Source organism: Glycine max, chromosome 18 (genome assembly GCF_000004515.6).
Source record: "Glycine max cultivar Williams 82 chromosome 18, Glycine_max_v4.0, whole genome shotgun sequence".
In the NCBI taxonomy this organism is placed as follows: domain Eukaryota; kingdom Viridiplantae; phylum Streptophyta; class Magnoliopsida; order Fabales; family Fabaceae; genus Glycine; species Glycine max.
In genome coordinates this window covers 36,186,705-36,204,481 of record NC_038254.2, presented here as the reverse complement: position 1 = coordinate 36,204,481, position 17,777 = coordinate 36,186,705, and the positions used below count along the sequence as shown (strand labels likewise).

General features: G+C 34.2%; 1 protein-coding gene and 1 pseudogene across 1 annotated transcript; both read left to right on the top strand.

Annotated features, from left to right (window-relative positions):
• The first annotated feature begins 3,937 nt into the window (after nt 1-3,937).
• Nucleotides 3,938-7,758, top strand: LOC100803050 (zinc finger MYM-type protein 1-like; annotated as a pseudogene).
• Nucleotides 7,759-14,297: 6,539 nt separating this feature from the next.
• Nucleotides 14,298-17,540, top strand: LOC100785237 (galacturonosyltransferase 8). The gene is made up of 3 exons (XM_003552060.3): nt 14,298-14,669; nt 15,411-16,661; nt 16,993-17,540. Exons 1-3 carry the CDS (start codon nt 14,526-14,528, stop codon nt 17,266-17,268), a joined length of 1,671 nt encoding a protein of 556 aa, XP_003552108.1. The 5' UTR covers nt 14,298-14,525; the 3' UTR covers nt 17,269-17,540.
• The last annotated feature ends 237 nt before the right edge of the window (nt 17,541-17,777 follow it).

Sequence of the window (17,777 nt, the reverse complement as noted above, 5' to 3'; positions counted from 1 at the left end):
CGGTTCTCAAACTCGGGAGCCAATCCAAACCTTGCACGTGGGCTTTCAACTACTTACGGTAGCCACCGATGGGCCCATTGTTACTGCCCTTGAGTTCTTTGTCCTTCTTTTGCACAACCTCCCATGCCTTGCAGACCTTTTGAAGTGTCTCCATGTTGGTCTTATTCAAACCTCGTGAAATGACAGGTGCGAGCTCTTCCTCTAGTGGTGCCCCTCTCATAGGGTAGCCAAGTTGCCTTATAGCAAGAACGGGATTGTAACTGATGCAACCCCTCGTCCCCATCAAGGGAACATTCGAAAACCCTTCGCACGAAATAAGAACTCCGACTCTTCCTTCTTTCCATCGAGGGAACCAGTTGATAGACGCTCCTTCTTTTTTTGCTAAGAGTTGGTCCCAATTTGCGCCTCCTTTCTCTGTGCATGAGCGGTGACTTTCTAGCGGGCAAGCACGCCTTACCACTTGGTGAAAAAGGTGTGAAACCAACCATACATAAAGAGTTGGAGCACAACAAACAATCCTCGTACTGCTCTTCTCACATCTTCGGTCGAAGGTGTCATATAGGTCGGCTAGCATAGCGACAACCGGGCTTTCCTTGTGGTTATGATAGGCGAGAAAAGCGTCGATCGCTGCCAGGTTCACCAACCCATCCACATTCGGAAAGAGGACTCCTCCAAAGATCAATAGTGCGAGAACGTCTATGAACGGGGCCCATTCGCTTCTACCTGCCAAGATTCTTGCTTTTGCCTCCAAACATTTTCTCGGTATCCCGACCACCCCATTTTCGATTTGCTTTTGGCGGTCTAATTCCTGCGCCGAGATTTGGACTATTTTAGAAATTCTAGCTAATGAGGGATAGAACCCTGAGAAGAGGTATGGTTTCCTTCCCCCTAGAGGACATCCTAGGATTTCTTCGAATTCTTCCACCATGGGTGATAGCTGGAAGTCCCCAAAAGTGAAGCACCTCAACGGCTGATCATAATACTGGGCGAGGGAGGCAATGGACTCTGTGGAGACTTCTACCATGGCTAGGTCCCAGATTTTACCGTAAGCTTTGTGAAAAGCTTGCCGCTGGAGCTGACCCATCAACTGCCCTAGCTCTTTTAGGCTGGTGATTCCTAGTCTCTTGACCTTGACTTGATAGAACCTCTTTTTAAGTGAAGGCTTTTGACTTGATCCCATGTTTTACTAAAGTAAAACAAAATCGGTGCGAATCCAAACTCCGACATCTATCATGGGTGGAATGGATGAATGCATGAAGAGATGCATATGCCACAAATGCAATTTATGAATGCGGGAGCCCGGGAAATTGTCTCCTTTTTAGATACAACGTCTCGGGGTAGCACAGTGCCCGACGTATGTATTTAAGAAGGTGACACGGACCCTCCGTTGGTTTGCCAAAGAGAGGGGATCAAGATAGAACCCGTGCATGATGCATATGTGAAAGGCACAACACGTGGATGTTCACAAACAAATACAAGCAAAAGGGTACATGACACTTATGCATGGCAGTGTGAAAAATGGCACGCGGCCTGTTTGCTCCGTGCCCCTATTTTAGGGACCTACAAGGGAGGGAGCTAAAAGGGCTTTTAGTGATATTTCCCAAGGTGGTCATATCTCTCTTGATGGTCTCTAGAGGTATCATCCCCTTCGAAGAACATATTGCAGCAGTAGGGACTACTAGCAACAATATGTTATCAAAGAGAAAAACTCTAGACGAGGGTTCACTGTAATCAAGCAAGTCGAAGACCTAGCATGATCACAGATTCACCTCCACTCCTTATGTTCCCACGAACCCGGGTATAGGGCCCTTTTTCAAATCACCGTGTGTGCAAATAGTGTTGGTGTTTGTGTGCATCAAATGAAAATATTTACCTCATGCATACCTTTTAAAACACACTAAAAGCATCAAAGAGTTATATACACAAGAACATAAGGAAAATAAAGGGAAACCAAGAAGGGAGGATGTCATGATAAAACATTGCACAAGATTAAATGGCCTAACTCTCAAAAAAATAGTCCCCAGTGGAGTCGCCAACTGTCGCAACCTACCCTTTGGCGGGAGGGCGACGCGTGACTCGTGGGTGTGTGTTCCAAGAAAGGAATACGCGCAGAGTCGCCACCGACGTTTATTTGAGGAAAACGTCAGAAAAACCGAAAAAAGACGTGATCTACGAACTTTAAGTGAAAGGTTCGGGAGTTGTATTTACGCACGGGGAAGGTATTAGCACCCCACGCGTCCGTCACAAGAGACGGCAGCCTTTAAATGTGCAAACATGACTTCAATTTTTAGGTTCCGTTTTACGTCTTTATTCCTTTATATATTTTTTATCTTTTTGCAGTCGACGAGGGTGTTTCCCTTGCTCCTACAAATTCCTTAATTGCGATAAGGAAATCAGACCTACGTAGTTCTTTGTGAACAAAGTGTTTGGTTAAGTTGTTTTTATCCTTTTTGCAAAATATGTTTTTATTGAATGAAAGGTCATTTAAGGCGTTGGACCATTAAACAATCTTTCGATTCTTTTGAAAAGAGAGAAGACATTAAGGCATTGGACCATTAATGAACTCTTTATTTTTGAAAGAGGTAATAAAGTTTACATGTTGATTTTAGGCCTTTAGAAATCTACACTTAACCAATAAAAGCGGAGAAGACCATTTCAAGGCGTTGGACCTTTGAAAAATGGCTTTTCTAGGCGATGACAAAAGTTTGGTTTATGAATTGATTTTAGCTTTAGTTTCACTTTGGTTATTAGTCGATTCGATCAAGAAAGAGAAATCCCAAAGAGAAACGTCCGATTGAATTTTTTTTGTTTTATTTTACTAAAAGATATTTTTTATTATTATATTATTATTTTTACCTCTTTTTGGTTTCCAACATGGTTACGGCATGACCGAACGGTCGGATTTCATTTTAAATGAAATTAACGGATATTACAATTCAAACGATCGGTGGAAATTTATTTTATTTTTTGATTAGATGAGAAAATGACTTAAGCAAATTACTAAAGCATGTCAAAAGGGGGTACAGAAAGTAAATGAAATGAAAATAAAAGCACGTAAAAACAAATGAGGACCACTAAGGGTACATAGAATGAATTGAAAAGTTCAGTTTCGAGAACTTACCGGTTGAAGACCGAAGAACGATGAAGAACGAACGAAGAACGCCGAAGAACGGCTGAAAATCTTCGCGAAAATCCCCACGAAAACGTTACGGAAGCACCTCGGCTCAGATTTTCTTCACGGAACCAATTTTTTTACTAATTTCAAGTGATTCTTGAATTACCAGGAGGGCTGAACGAAATTCCCCTTCACTTCTCCCCCTATTTATAGGAAAATGGGGGAGATGCTTGCCACTCAGCTCGCCCAGGCGAGCAAGGTGGCTTCCTCCAGAAGCAATCGCCTTCTTTGTGGATTACATAATCATCCCCTTTTCACTTACGAAATGTTACGGAACCTCACGAATTGAGCAACGATGCTTCCTTTTGAGTTTCGGCATGTCACGGAACTTCACGAATTGCCTAACGATGGGTGCCAAGTACCTAAAAAATGGTCAAATGAAAGTTGCATGCCACCAAGCAAAGGTCCCCGGACGAAATTAGGGTATGACAAATAGAATTGAGCTAATGGGTTTCTAGAGCAATAGTCTGTTTATCTTACACCAAACCAAGAAACTTCATACCCTTATTACTTGAAAAATAATAATTACAAAACATACAAAATATAATTAGATTTCTAATAAAACTAAATTGCCCATTCAAAAAATGTAACATGACAAAAAAACACAAATTATATATATATATATATATATATATATATATATATATATATATATATATATATATATATATATATATATACTTTTATCATATTGTAGTATAGCTGTCCAAGTCCATATTTTCATATGAAAAAAAACATAAAAATAAGAGAAGTTTTGAGATAATGGTTGTGGTTGTTGTGGGAGTCGTCGGAGCTGAATCTGCGACGGGAGGAATCGCAAGACTGGAGCGGTGAGAAGTCGACGGTGACAGAGCTCGGAACGGAACGGGCGATACAACTCGAAAATAGCGAAGCAGAGACTCAAAAATAGTGTCGGCACCAATACATGTTCATCCAAGGTGGTTTTTTGTTCGATTTTGTTTAGGGAAAAGATAAAGAAGAAGAATAGAGAATGAAAATGAGGGATAAAGAATTGAGAAAATGTAAAGCTCATTCGAATTAAAATTCAAATTTGAAAAGTAATTTTGAAGGAAGAGGCCTCAGGGGCGAACCCACGTTGAGGCAGAGTGTGGCTATAGCCACACCAGAATTTTTTGAGTTTTTTTTTTGTTTCAAAACGACGTCGTTTTGATTAGTAGGTTTTTTTAAACAAAACTTCCTTCTCTCTGTCATTCATTGTTGTTGTGCTGCACCTGACCTAGGGTTCCTTTTCCTCTGAAATCTGAATGCTAAACGGTGAACTGCGCCTCTTCCCTTCCACCATTCCACGACTTTGTTGAGGTAAGGTTTCCATGAAAGGCCTTGTTTGCTTTTGCTCTGTCCATTTTGTTTCTCTTTCCTTCCTCTTTCAGGGACTTGGTCCTTTTCCTTTTTCACCAGATAAACCTCAAAATTCAACTTCTTGCAATGAATTATTAATGCACAGCTAAAGATAATAGTAGCTTTGAGTTAGATAATTAACTAATTTTAGTGGTTTCATTTTCTCTTTATAGGATGAAGAAATTTTTTTCTTGTGCTTTCTAGAGACAAAGCTACTTCTTCAGTAAATCTAGAAGCATCAGAAACTCAGAATCCAAGTGAGATTATTAAAGTTGTTGATTATGAATTGTTGGAAACAGATCCAGGAATTAGGCCTCCAATTTCAAGCTATCATCCTGACATCCAAAATGAGGTAAGGAAAGCTTATTTAAAAATAAGTCGTCATCAACCTCCTCATAATTTCGTTTACCCTTGGTCTCTTAAAGGTAATCAAAGACGTAGATTTGGCAAAAATTGGTTTGATTTGTATGATTGGATTGATTATAGTGAATCTAAGGACCTAGCATTTTGCTAGCCATGTTTTTTGTTTAAGAATGTCTCTAAATACGGGGGAGATCACTTTGTGACCGAGGGGTTTAGTGATTGGAAGAATTCTCAAAGATTGGCTAATCATGCTACTTCTTCCAATAGTCATGTTGATTGTGTGCATATGAGTTATGCTCTCATGAACCCAAACCAAAGTATTAAGGCTGCATTTGTTAATCAAACTAAACAAATGAATTTCGAATATTGTGTTCATGTAAACACATCTCTTATAGCTACTAAATTTCTTTTAAGGTGTGGCATGTCATTTAGAGGGAGTGACGAGTCCTTTAAATCTTTATTTAAGGGGCCATTTCTTGAGTTGGTGGACACTTTAAAGGAAATTAACCCAGAGATAGCTAATGTAATAAATTGTGTTCTGGGCAATAACTTTATAACTGCTCCTACGATTCAAAAAGATCTTGTTGCTGCTTGTGCATGTGAAATAACTCAACAAATTGTATGTGATATTGCAGATGATGTATTTTGTGTTTTGATTGATGAATCCGGTGATTTTGCTGGTAAAGAACAAATGGCTATTGTTATTTGCTATGTTAATAGTGAAGGTTTGGTAAAAGAAAGGTTTCTTGGGATTGTTAGTGTTAAAGAAACAAGTGCTAAGTCACTTAAGGAGGAACTTGAGAAGTTGTTGTTATTAATGGCTTGAGTTTATCTAGCATAAGGGGGCAAGGATATGATGGAGCTAGCAATATGCGAGTAAGTTTGGTGGTTTGAGAACTTTAATTCAAAATGAAAATCCATCCGCTTATTATGTGCATTGTTTTGCCCATCAACTTCAATTGGCACTTGTTGCATGTGCTAAGACTCACAAAGATGTTAGTGGTTTTTTCGGTAAGGTCAATATGCTTGTTAATTTCATACGGTCTTCTAATAAGAGACAAGAATTGCTTCGGGACAAATAAGTATCTCAATTTGCTAAATTAATTGAAGAGGGTCAGATAGAGACTAGTAGTGGATTAAATCAAGAATCATCTATTGCTAGAGCGGGTGACACTCGTTGGGGTTCCCACTTTAGGATTGTCACTAGTTTAATGACTATATATGGTGCCATTATTGAGGTACATGAAGAAGTCGGGAAAGATACGTCATTTGAAAAATATGGTGAAACTATGCTTTTGCTAGATGTGCTTCAGTCCTTTGATTTTATTTTCATGTTATACATGATGGTTGAGATTTTAGGATTTACAAATGATTTAAGTGTAGCGCTACAAAAGCGTGATCAAGATCTTTTGAATGCTTTATCACTTGTCAAAGCCACCAAAGAAGAATTACAAGAAATGAGGAATGATGGATGGGAAGAACTTATATCTAAGGTTATGGAAATTTGCAATAAGCATGATATTGATGTGCCTGATTTGGATGCACCGTATGTGCAAGGGAAGAAACCTAGACGACATGCTACCACTTCTAGTGTTTCTAATTTGGATCATTATAAGCATGATTGTTTATTTAGTGTTTTAGATTTGCAGTTGCATGAGCTCAATGCTAGGTTTGATGAAGAGAATACTAAACTTTTACAATGTGTTTCATGTTTAAGTCCCTCATCATCATTTGAAAAAAGCTTTTGATGTGAAAAAATTGTTGAGGATGGTAGAACTTTATCCAAATGATTTTGTAGATGTGTCGGAAGTGGTGGTGCGACATTAGCTTCTGAATTATGTTAGAAATGTTCAATGTGATCCAAAATTTGCAAAGTTAAAAGGACTTTCAGACCTTTGTGCAAAGCTTGTGGAAACAAAAAAGTGCAACACCTTTGATATAGTTTATAGGCTTCTGAAGTTGGCTTTAGTCTTGTCGGTAGCAACTGCAAGCGTGGAACGTGTTTTTTCAGCTATGAAGTTTGTGAAGAGTCAACTATGTAACAAAATGGGTGATCAATGGTTAAATGATCGTCTTGTAACTTTTATAGAAAGAGATGTTCTTGAAACAATCAACAATGATGTTATTTTAGCTCATTTTCAAAAAATGAGTAGTAGACGATTTTCATTGTAAATACATTTCATTAAATAACATTATTTCTTATTTTTAATATATTTTAGTCTATAATTTCTTTTATATTTTAGTCACACTGATATTTATTGTCTGGATCCGCCCTGAGAGACCTCAAAAGAAAGACTAATTTTTTAAGGAAGAGTAATTTTGAAAAAAAAAAAAAAAGAGAATGAAAAATAATGATATGCAACACACCTTACGAAGAGCAAAACCTTACCAAGTTGCAAAGAATAAGAGAATGAAAAGTAGGGATAGTAGAACAAAGCATATAATAGGTAGTAGAGAAAATGGAGAATGCAAAATGAAAAATGGAATATGGAAAGAGTAAGGCCTCCCTGCTGCTACACACACCTTACCGAGTCGTAGAAAAAAAAAAACTTCCATTGAAGACATGAGCAAGGAGCAGATAAAACAAACAACTAAAAATGGTATATAAGGGCAACAAACATATCAAATGGCAAACAAAAGTGGAATAAAAGAGCAACCCTTACCGAGACCAACATTACAAAATAGAAAATAAAATGATTTTGAAGAAGAAAACCATACCCACTCGCAGAGAAGAAAAGAGATAATGGAGAGTAGAGAAAGCGGAACAAAGCATAGAATGGAGATTGCATAGTGAAAATGGAATACAGAATGCGTAAGAAGTAAGCCCTCTATGCTTCTACACACGGCCCAGGAACTGCAAACTCGCCTACGTCTAATCCATAGCAGTGCATTGCCTCTACTAACTATTTTTTTTATAAAAAAAACAGAAAACATATGTAAATTTTGAAATGAGCAAACAGTGAAAGAAAGAAGGAGTTTTGAAATGAACTGAGGGTGAAGGAGAGAATAACACATGGGCTAGGTGATCGGTCTTTTATTATAAGTAGTAGATAGATATTTACGTGGATGTTACCATTTTGATTTCTAATTCAATTTCAAAACAGTGCACACAATGAGACCCTGTTTATTTTTATGCAGCTGAGTTTTCAGTTTTTGGTTACATTGCCGCTGCACCGGATTTGAGGAACGCGGAGGAATTTCAGATAGTTTAGGTAGAAACACATTTGCATGCCAAATTGCCAATTGGTGATAATATGCCAACCCAAAAAGTCAAAAATAACGGTCAAACGAGATTTATAGTGTATGTGCCAAAAAAAAAATATGGCAACCCATATCGAGACTTTTTTTAAGATTAATCAAGCTACGAAGTATTGGCCACCTTCTCTTCCTCCCATTCATCTCTCACCCCATAATAGGATGTGAAAAAGAAACTTTCATTAAATTGGGCAAGTATCAACTTTGATCTTCAAATTTGTGTAAAAAGTTGTCCTCCAACAGATAATTAAAAATAAAGAAAATATACTTAGTTTATTTCTCATTCTTATAAGTTTCAAGAATTAAATTCAAGATTTCAGAGCATAAAAAAATATTCCATAAATTAATTTTTATAACATAAGAATTTCTGCTGTGCAAATTAATTTCCGAAACCTATTTTTTATTTGTTAAGTTTTATATGTTAATTTCTAGAATACAAAGCGTAACAACAATAAAAATTGGTTCCGTAAATTAACAATTATTTTTAAGTTCTGAAAAATAATTATTGGGAAAAAAATAAGTACATTAACACAAAATTCAGAATCGTCATAAATAATTCTTAGGATTGCAATGAAATAATATTAATGTTAAAATTTAATACCATTAATAAGGACAAGTGAAAAATAGGTGCCACAATTATTAGGTCTTTTAATTTTTAAGTGTATATAGTTGGTTTTTAGTCACTCAACACTAAATCACAAAATTTTATAATCGTAAACCCTCTACTTTAAATTTAGTTTTATCCAAAATAGATAAAAGCTTCGAAGCATATATAAATTACTCTATATAAAAATAATTTTAACTAAAATTAATTTTATAAAACTAAAATAATCTAAAATTAAATTTTCAAAGACTCGTCTGAACACATACTATAATCCAAACAAGATAACTCGAATTGATACTCAAAATTTGATATTTGCCTCATTTGAAGTGAAAGATGTAATTTAAAAGTTAAAATGATAAATGATACCAGATAAATTAAGAAATTAAACTTGAGATAATAAGTAAAGAAATTATTGAATTTTTATTTATAAATTATTTTTATAAACAATTATAACTTTATATTTTAGGGTTTTGTAACTTTCTGGTCCTTCATTTTTTGCGAATTTTTTTAATGGCTCATAAATTTTTTGACTTGTATTAGTCAATAAAAAAAAACTATTTCATTTTTAGTTCCTAAAAAAAATTCGTTCCATTTTTATTCTCTCAAAAATTTTACATCAGGGGCAAAAAAGGAATGATATTTTTTTAAGAAACAAAATTTCGCGAGAAACTTAAAACGAAATACACAAAAGGTGAGAGGGGAAAAAAATAATAATCCCTATATTTTTATTTGTGAAGTATGTTGCCAACTAGGGGTGAAAATGAGCCGATCAGCTTGTCGAGGACCTTCGACTCGGCCTATGTAAGGCTCGGCTCGGCTCGGCTCGGCTTGTTTACTATAAAGGTCAAGCTCAAGCTTTTTAAAAAGCCTTTTTAGATAAAAAGGCCAAGCTCAAACCATAAAAAAAAGCTTGTTAAGTTTGACACGACTTGTTTAACTAATAATAATAATAATAACTTTATTTTATCAAATCTTATCTTATCCAGATTTTATTCTATCTAGATTTTATTTTATTCAGATTTTATTCTATCTAGATTTTATTTCGTCCAGATTTTATTTCATTCCATCTTATCTTATCTTGTCCAGATTTTATTTTATTTCGTTTATGGGTTTGGACTTAAAATAGATTTGTAAGCTTTGGGGCTGAAGACCTATATAACAGTACAAAGGTTTTAGTTTAGGGAATTTTTTTTCGGAGAGGAGAATAATTCTACGATTTTAGAATTCCAGTTTTTATTACTGTTCATGCACACTGTTCACATAGAATAAAACTCATTTTCTGCAAATCATCTCTAATCCATACATTTTTTAATATTATGCTCTTTTTATTTTCTTTATATAAGCCGAGCCGAGCCTTAAAAAAAAACTCATGACAGGTGATGAGTCAAGCTCAAGCCTTACGTATTCAACTCAGGCCGAGATCAAGTCTAATAAAGCTTGGCTTGGCTTGGCTCGACTCATTTCCACCCCTATTGCCAACTAATCAACTCCAAAACAAAATGCATCCTCTGTTAAGAAATTAGAAAAAGAACACAACATTTGGGAGGTGACGGGCAACCGGAGCTAAAAGTAACGCGGGATTGAAAGCAAGGAAGTGACGGTGGGAAAATGGAGCCGGAAACACCGGAGATCACAGGTCCACTGGAATGTCGACAAAATATAGAATATGAAAAAAAGAAGAATATAGCCAATTTAATCCTTCAATTATGCATTGGCTGATAATTTGGTTGATATATTTTCAAAACAATTAATTTAATCCAGTTAAATATTATAACATTTTAGTCGAACTGTTTATATGAATAATGTATGTCGTGAAATAATTTGCCAATATGTAATATAGTTTTAAGATCATTACGATAATATATGTCATACTTCAACAATTGTGTTCATGGGTAAGGGTTATTTGTGAATCCGAATTGATCTAAATTAATATTATAATATTTTAGTTGAAGTTGAGTAATTTATGTATTTGAGTCAAAATCGAATTGAATCGATCAAAATCGTTCATGTACGAATTGAGTTACATGTTTAGATTTATAGATCCCATCAAAACCGAACTGAACTGATCAAAATTTTTAGAGTTGTACTGCATGTGTTGGAACGATAAGTGTCGAAATTATTAGTGTTGAAACTTCTTAAGGTATTATTTTCTAGTACATTGTTATTTGTTTCACCTTTTTTTTCATATTTATTTTTTCTGTCACATTTATAATATTAATGAATCATATTTTGTTTATTTATTTCAGCAAATCTGGTTGCAACAAATTTGATTGTAGCAAATCTGGTTGCGACTTATTGAAAGAAATTAATTTGTAGAAAATAGTTGTGATTCAGACTATTGTAGTAAATCTTGTTGAAATTGTTTTAATTTGTATTAGTCTATTTTAGAATATTAGTTGATGATATTAAATGAATCAATTTTATTACTTTCAAAGATTTGATAATACTGTGCTAATTGTATTGGATATTTGAATGAACCATGATATAAAATATAGTTCTAAGAAGAAAAAAAATTAAATTTAAATGGATAATTCATTGGTCCGAACTGAACCAAACCGTTCAAAAATGAGTTGAGTTAGATTTCAAAAAAAAATTGTGAAAACCGAACCGAACCCAATCGATCAAATTTGATTGGGTTAAGTCCTAAATTTAACCAAAATCAACTCACGAACACCCCTATACTTCAAGGACTTAGTCTTATGTTTACATGTTGGACTAATTTATTACAACATTTATATATTTGTTAACTAAATTGACCATTTTAAAAATATAGAAATTAAATTTTCAGTAAATGAATAATTCGTTAAATTTTTTTATTTGTTATTCATCTTTTATTTTTTATTTCTATTCCCATAATAACATGTTAGTTCACTAACCAAAGTGACTTAATACAAAAAAATGGAGTAATTTAAAAGAAGCGGGGGAATTCTTTTGTATCAAGTATCCACATCAATAATAATTACAAGAGAGTAGTTATGTTAAATTGGGATAAATAGTATTTTAACAAATAATAATATAATGTATATCAATTATTAAACACCGTAATTAAATAATAAAATATAGACAAGTTATGTTTTTATTAAAAAAATATTTTTATTCTTTTTGACTTAATAAACTTAAGTGAAGATAAAATGAATAAAAGAGAAATGATTTGTATCAAAAGAAATGTTAGGCTTGCATTCTCTAACATACTCTTTTAAAATATTCTCTTTCATTGGTGGAAATTTATTGGAAATTACAAAATTCAATGGGTTATGTAACACTTAGATTGAATCACACAAGAATAACAGAGATTGTGCAGGTATGACACTGTAAAAAAATTAATTGATACTACATATACAAATAAAATGCATATACTTTTCAGTAATTCATTACTTAAGAACTTCATAAATAGACATGTTTGACTTTGAGTAGTTATGAGATAAGTGACTTTCTGGAAAGTTTCCCGAAAATCGTGTGAGTGAGGACAAAACACGCTAAAAAATCTTCCGTGTAAGGTTAGTAATTGATCCTAGAAGTAGACAAAACTGACTTTCGAGATATCAGACAGGATTACTTACGAAGGGTTATGTCTGGTGAAGAGTTCTGACCAATAAGAATGTTGAGTGAAGTGTCACCGCGTGAAGTGTTGTAGTATGAGAGCCGTCGAGAAATTGAAAATTATGGATGTTACATGTTCCACATCTTATTTAATGACACTATCACCTTATTTTGTAGTTTTTAATATATTTTAATCAATAAGAAAAAATATATATAAAAAATGTGTTGTTAATACTCCTCTTTAAATCAAACTACCTTAGAAGCTAGTCAAAATGATTTATAAACTACCATAATAGTACCTTTCAAAACACACTCTACTAACTCAAGTCAGTCTAGATATCAATATTAGATTTATAGGTCATATATAATTTCTTAATTTATTCCTTCACATTTTTTTTAACAATAACATCTTGTTGCAAATTATCTAAATTTCTTATCAATAGGCTGACCCCCTTCACTTATGCTAAATCACTTAAACAATTTAATTTCATACAAAAGACTCAGAAAATATAAATTTGACATATTATAAAAAACAATTTCTAATTCATTAGTAATTATTTGGATTTTTCTAACCCAACACAACTTTACATAGGTTTAAACTCATTAGTTATCCACTTTGAGTAAAATAATTATTATGATTATTTGAGATTTTTTCTCTCTCATATTTATTTTAAAGTTTATTATCTTTTTAGTCCTTAAATTTTGGGTACTGGTACCCATCTGTTGAAGGTCGTTTCAGCTTTTCCTGGGAATATGACATGGATTACTTCAACGCTATAACGCCTGGTACTCAACTTTGGTCGGAGGCATTTTCTCTACCCCTTATTACCCTGAAAAAGCAGGAACTTCTCTACCCCTTGGGACCAACAAAGGATAGTACAAGAATATTCACCTGTTGTTTATCGGCTACGCTCTTTGGCTTGATCTTAGGCCCTGACTCACCCTCCATAACAAACCTTGCAGAGGAACCCTTGGGTTTTCGAGGCATTGAATTCTCACCAAGGTTGACCCCTTTCATTTATGCTAAATCACTTAAACAATATAATTTCATATAAAAGGCTTAGAAAATATAAATTTAACATATTATTACACACAAATTATAAAAAAATAATTTCTAATTCATTATTAATTATTTGAGTTTTTCTAATCCGTCGCCACTTTGCACAGGTTTAAACTCATTAATTATCCACTTTGAGTAAAATAATTACTATAATTATTTGAGAAATTTTTCTCTCATATTTATTTATTTTAGAGTTTATTATCTTTTTAATCCTTAAACTTTTTAAATATATGTTTTTAATTGGTGAACTTTTTTTATTGTTCTTTAACTTTTATTTTGTCCTGACTGTTAGTCCTTATTTTTTTTTCATTTTTATTTTTAATTCCTTAAATGGATTAAACGTAAGAATGAATTTTTTTTAAAGAAATAAAAGGATAAAAAAAAGTTAATGAACTAAAAACATACTTAAAAAGTTTAGAGATTAAAAATATATTTTTTTAAAAGTTTAGGAATAAAAAGATAATTTATTTATTCTATGAACTCAACTCAATGTAATCTCTCTCTTCTCACTTAAATAGAACTACTAATTAATAGTTTGTGATTATTTAAGTGAGTAAATTCATACAATAAATAAAAACATTTTTTTAAGAATCAGGATTAATATTCACAAAATATTTGTTTCATAAAATGCTGAAAGAAAAAAAATTAATGATGCTGTCCATGCAAGGAAAAAAACGGATAAAACAAAAGGCAACAAAAAGGAAAAATTACAATATAGGTTTCAATTATTTCTAGGCTATGCTAAGATTAATATGCGGATGTCTTGGAAAATGATAAAGTTCTTGCCCTTCACACTCTTTGGAGAAGTTATTACAACAAAAATAAAAAAGTTCAACAATTATTATTACTATTTAAAACTTGTTAAATATAACTACTCCCTAATAGTAAGTAATAAATGCCTAACTTCTTCTAAAAAAATAAAATAAATTCTACAAGCTTAACTTTTTTTTTTTTTTTTTTATATATATATTTTCAAACAGTAAAAAAACTAATAATTTAAGTTAAACATATAAGATGTCAAATCTGTGCCTTCCTTCCTGTCTCTCTTTGCGAAGAAGAGTGAAAGAGAAAATCCGAGACTCTGATTTTGAGAGTCGAGTGAGTGAGTGCTGCTTCCTCTGAATCAAATCATTCATCACTCTCTCTGGTTCTGAGTTTCTGACACCAAAATGGTGAATCCTCGAATTCCACGTTCAAGGATCCCAACTTTCACACCTTTCACTTCTGCTATCTCCATCGCCCTCTGCATTTTCTTTGTTCTCTCTCTTCTCTTCACTTCCCATTCTGATTCATCCCATCAATACCACCACACAGTAAGCTTATACTTTTACTTTATTTTCAACCCTTTTTTATGTTTTATTTTCCCTTTTGTGGTTTTTCCCGGAGAACAAAAAAAAAAAACAATTTTTTTATTTTGCAATTTCTTGATTTCTGGCTTTTTGGTTTATTGGGTTAGTTTAATTCGAAGAAAAAATTGGTGGTGTGGGGTTAGTTTTGGACCTTATTGTGTAGGTTCAAATGGGTCGGATCTGATTCTCTACTGATCCAGTGAGGGTTTGATTTGTGCTAATTTTCTTGGCAGTGTTACTAGAAATGAAAAATGTTCGTGTTTTCTATTCTGGGAAAGTACATAGATTTGATTAAGTTAGGTTATTAATCTGTTCTTGTGCTTTGGATCTAGGATTGATGTGTTTTAACATTCTTGGTAGATAAACAGGGTATGATTTGTCTTGTAGTCTGGGAAAATTTCGATGAAAATGTCACTCGTAGAAAGGGTAAAGTTTGTTATTTTCTTTTCTGAGAAAGGAACAAGATTGCTGTTGTACTTTTGAACTAGGCTTGATGTGAGCTAATTTTCATTGGAAACAAACAGGGTTTGTTTTTATTTTTTTTTTTATTTGATTTGTTCTTGTAGTGTGGAAAATTTTCAATGGAAATGTTACTGCTAGAAAGGGGAAAAGTTTGTTATTTTCTTTAAATTGTTTTTTCTTTCTGAGAAATAAAAAAGATTTGATGAAGCTAGGTTACTAATCGTTGTTGTGGTGGTGAACTAGGGTTCTGATGGTGGTGTTGCACATGGATTTGAGTCAATAAGGAGATCCATTCTAGCTCTGAAAACAGATCCTCTCAAGCCTCGGTTGGACCAGATTCGTAAGCAAGCCGATGATCATCGCTCTTTGGCTCTTGTTTATTCTTCCTATGCACGCAAGCTCAAGCTTGAGAGCTCAAAGCTTGTTAGGATTTTTGCGGAGCTATCGCGCAACTTCTCAGATCTAATGAACAAACCACAATACAGGACCCTTTTCAGCAATGATGCATCCCCTGCTGATGAATCAGCGCTTCGCCAATTGGAGAAGGAAGTGAAGGAGCGCATTAAGACCACACGCCAGGTGATTGGTGACGCAAAGGAGTCCTTTGATAACCAGCTCAAGATTCAGAAGTTGAAGGATACAATCTTCGCCGTGAATGAGCAGTTAACCAAGGCAAAGAAGCAGGGTGCTTTCTCCAGCCTCATTGCTGCCAAGTCGATTCCAAAGAGCTTGCATTGTCTCTCGATGAGGTTGATGGAAGAGAGGATTGCCCATCCTGAGAAGTATTCAACTGAGGGGAAGCCAACCCCTCCAGAAGTTGAAGATCCTAACCTGTACCACTATGCCTTGTTCTCTGATAATGTTGTTGCAGCATCTGTTGTGGTCAATTCGGCAACAAAGAATGCAAAGGAGCCTTGGAAGCATGTGTTTCATGTTGTGACTGATAAGATGAACCTTGGAGCAATGCAAGTGATGTTTAAGTTGAAGGATTATAATGGTGCACACATTGAGGTTAAGGCAGTGGAGGATTACAAGTTCCTGAATTCATCTTATGTGCCAGTCCTAAAACAATTGGAGTCTGCTAACCTTCAGAGATTTTACTTTGAGAACAAGCTTGAGAATGCAACAAAGGACACAACTAATATGAAGTTTAGGAACCCCAAATATTTGTCAATATTGAACCATTTGAGGTTCTACTTGCCAGAAATGTATCCAAAGCTGCATAAAATTTTGTTTTTGGATGATGACATAGTGGTTCAGAAGGACCTCACTGGGTTATGGAAGATTGATATGGATGGCAAGGTGAATGGAGCAGTAGAAACATGTTTTGGGTCATTCCATAGATATGCACAGTACATGAATTTCTCTCACCCCTTGATTAAAGCAAAGTTTAATCCAAAGGCTTGTGCATGGGCTTATGGAATGAATTTCTTTGATTTGGATGCTTGGAGAAGGGAAAAATGCACAGAAGAATATCATTACTGGCAGAATCTGGTAAGACCTTATTTTAATTCTCTTATTATTTCTCCGCAACTTTTTAGCCCGTCATTATTATACAACCCTAGGTTTTAGCTGCTATTAACCCCGTTTAACATTGTTTGATACCTGTTGATGGCTTGATGCTATTAAATTCCATGTGATGCTGATCATTGCATCACTAGCATTGATGCTAGAGTCTGCACATTTAGAAACTAAGAATAGAAACAATATAGCTCATACATGTTATGTCTCATTCATCTATTCATTTCATATCCAATCATTTGTAACTAATCATGTTGAGCCTATATCGTATCATGTATAACACGACATGCTCATGCTACTGCAGAATGAGAATCGGACATTATGGAAATTAGGGACATTGCCACCGGGTTTAATCACATACTACGCAACAACAAAGCCACTGGATAAGTCATGGCATGTTCTGGGACTTGGCTATAACCCAAGCATCAGCATGGATGAGATTAACAATGCAGCAGTGGTGCACTTCAATGGCAACATGAAACCATGGCTTGACATTGCAATGGCTCAGTTCAAGCCACTTTGGACAAAGTATGTTGACTATGAATTAGATTTCGTTCAGGCCTGCAATTTTGGTATCTAAATGGTCAAGTTTCTTCTCACATGGTGATGCTGTGTTAGGTGCCACAGCAGTTTATTTGCTGTTTAGTTTTGATACATAATGCTTATACGTTTAACAGAGTTCCTAGCTGGTGCAGGAAAAAATCTTGCTTCTTTCAATTGTAAAATAATACTTTAGTACAGCTATTCTCGTATGTCTTCCTCTTATTTATTCATAACGTTTAGACAATAATGTTATCTTAAAGACGTGGTTGATCCTGAACAATATTACTGAATTAAGTATTGTACCTTTCACTTTGGCTTCAGTTGTTTATTATGTTTCATTGAGAACTTCACATCGTACACTGTTTGGTTTAGATACAAGCAAAAAGAAAAAAACAAATTTCAATGCATATTTGGTTTATATGAATATTTACCTAAAATCACGGTACTTAATATTTCAACGTGATGTTGGATATTTTAACATGAATCCTAACAAGTACTTTGTGATAAATAAATGAAACTTCAATTTTAAGAGAAAAATAATATTAC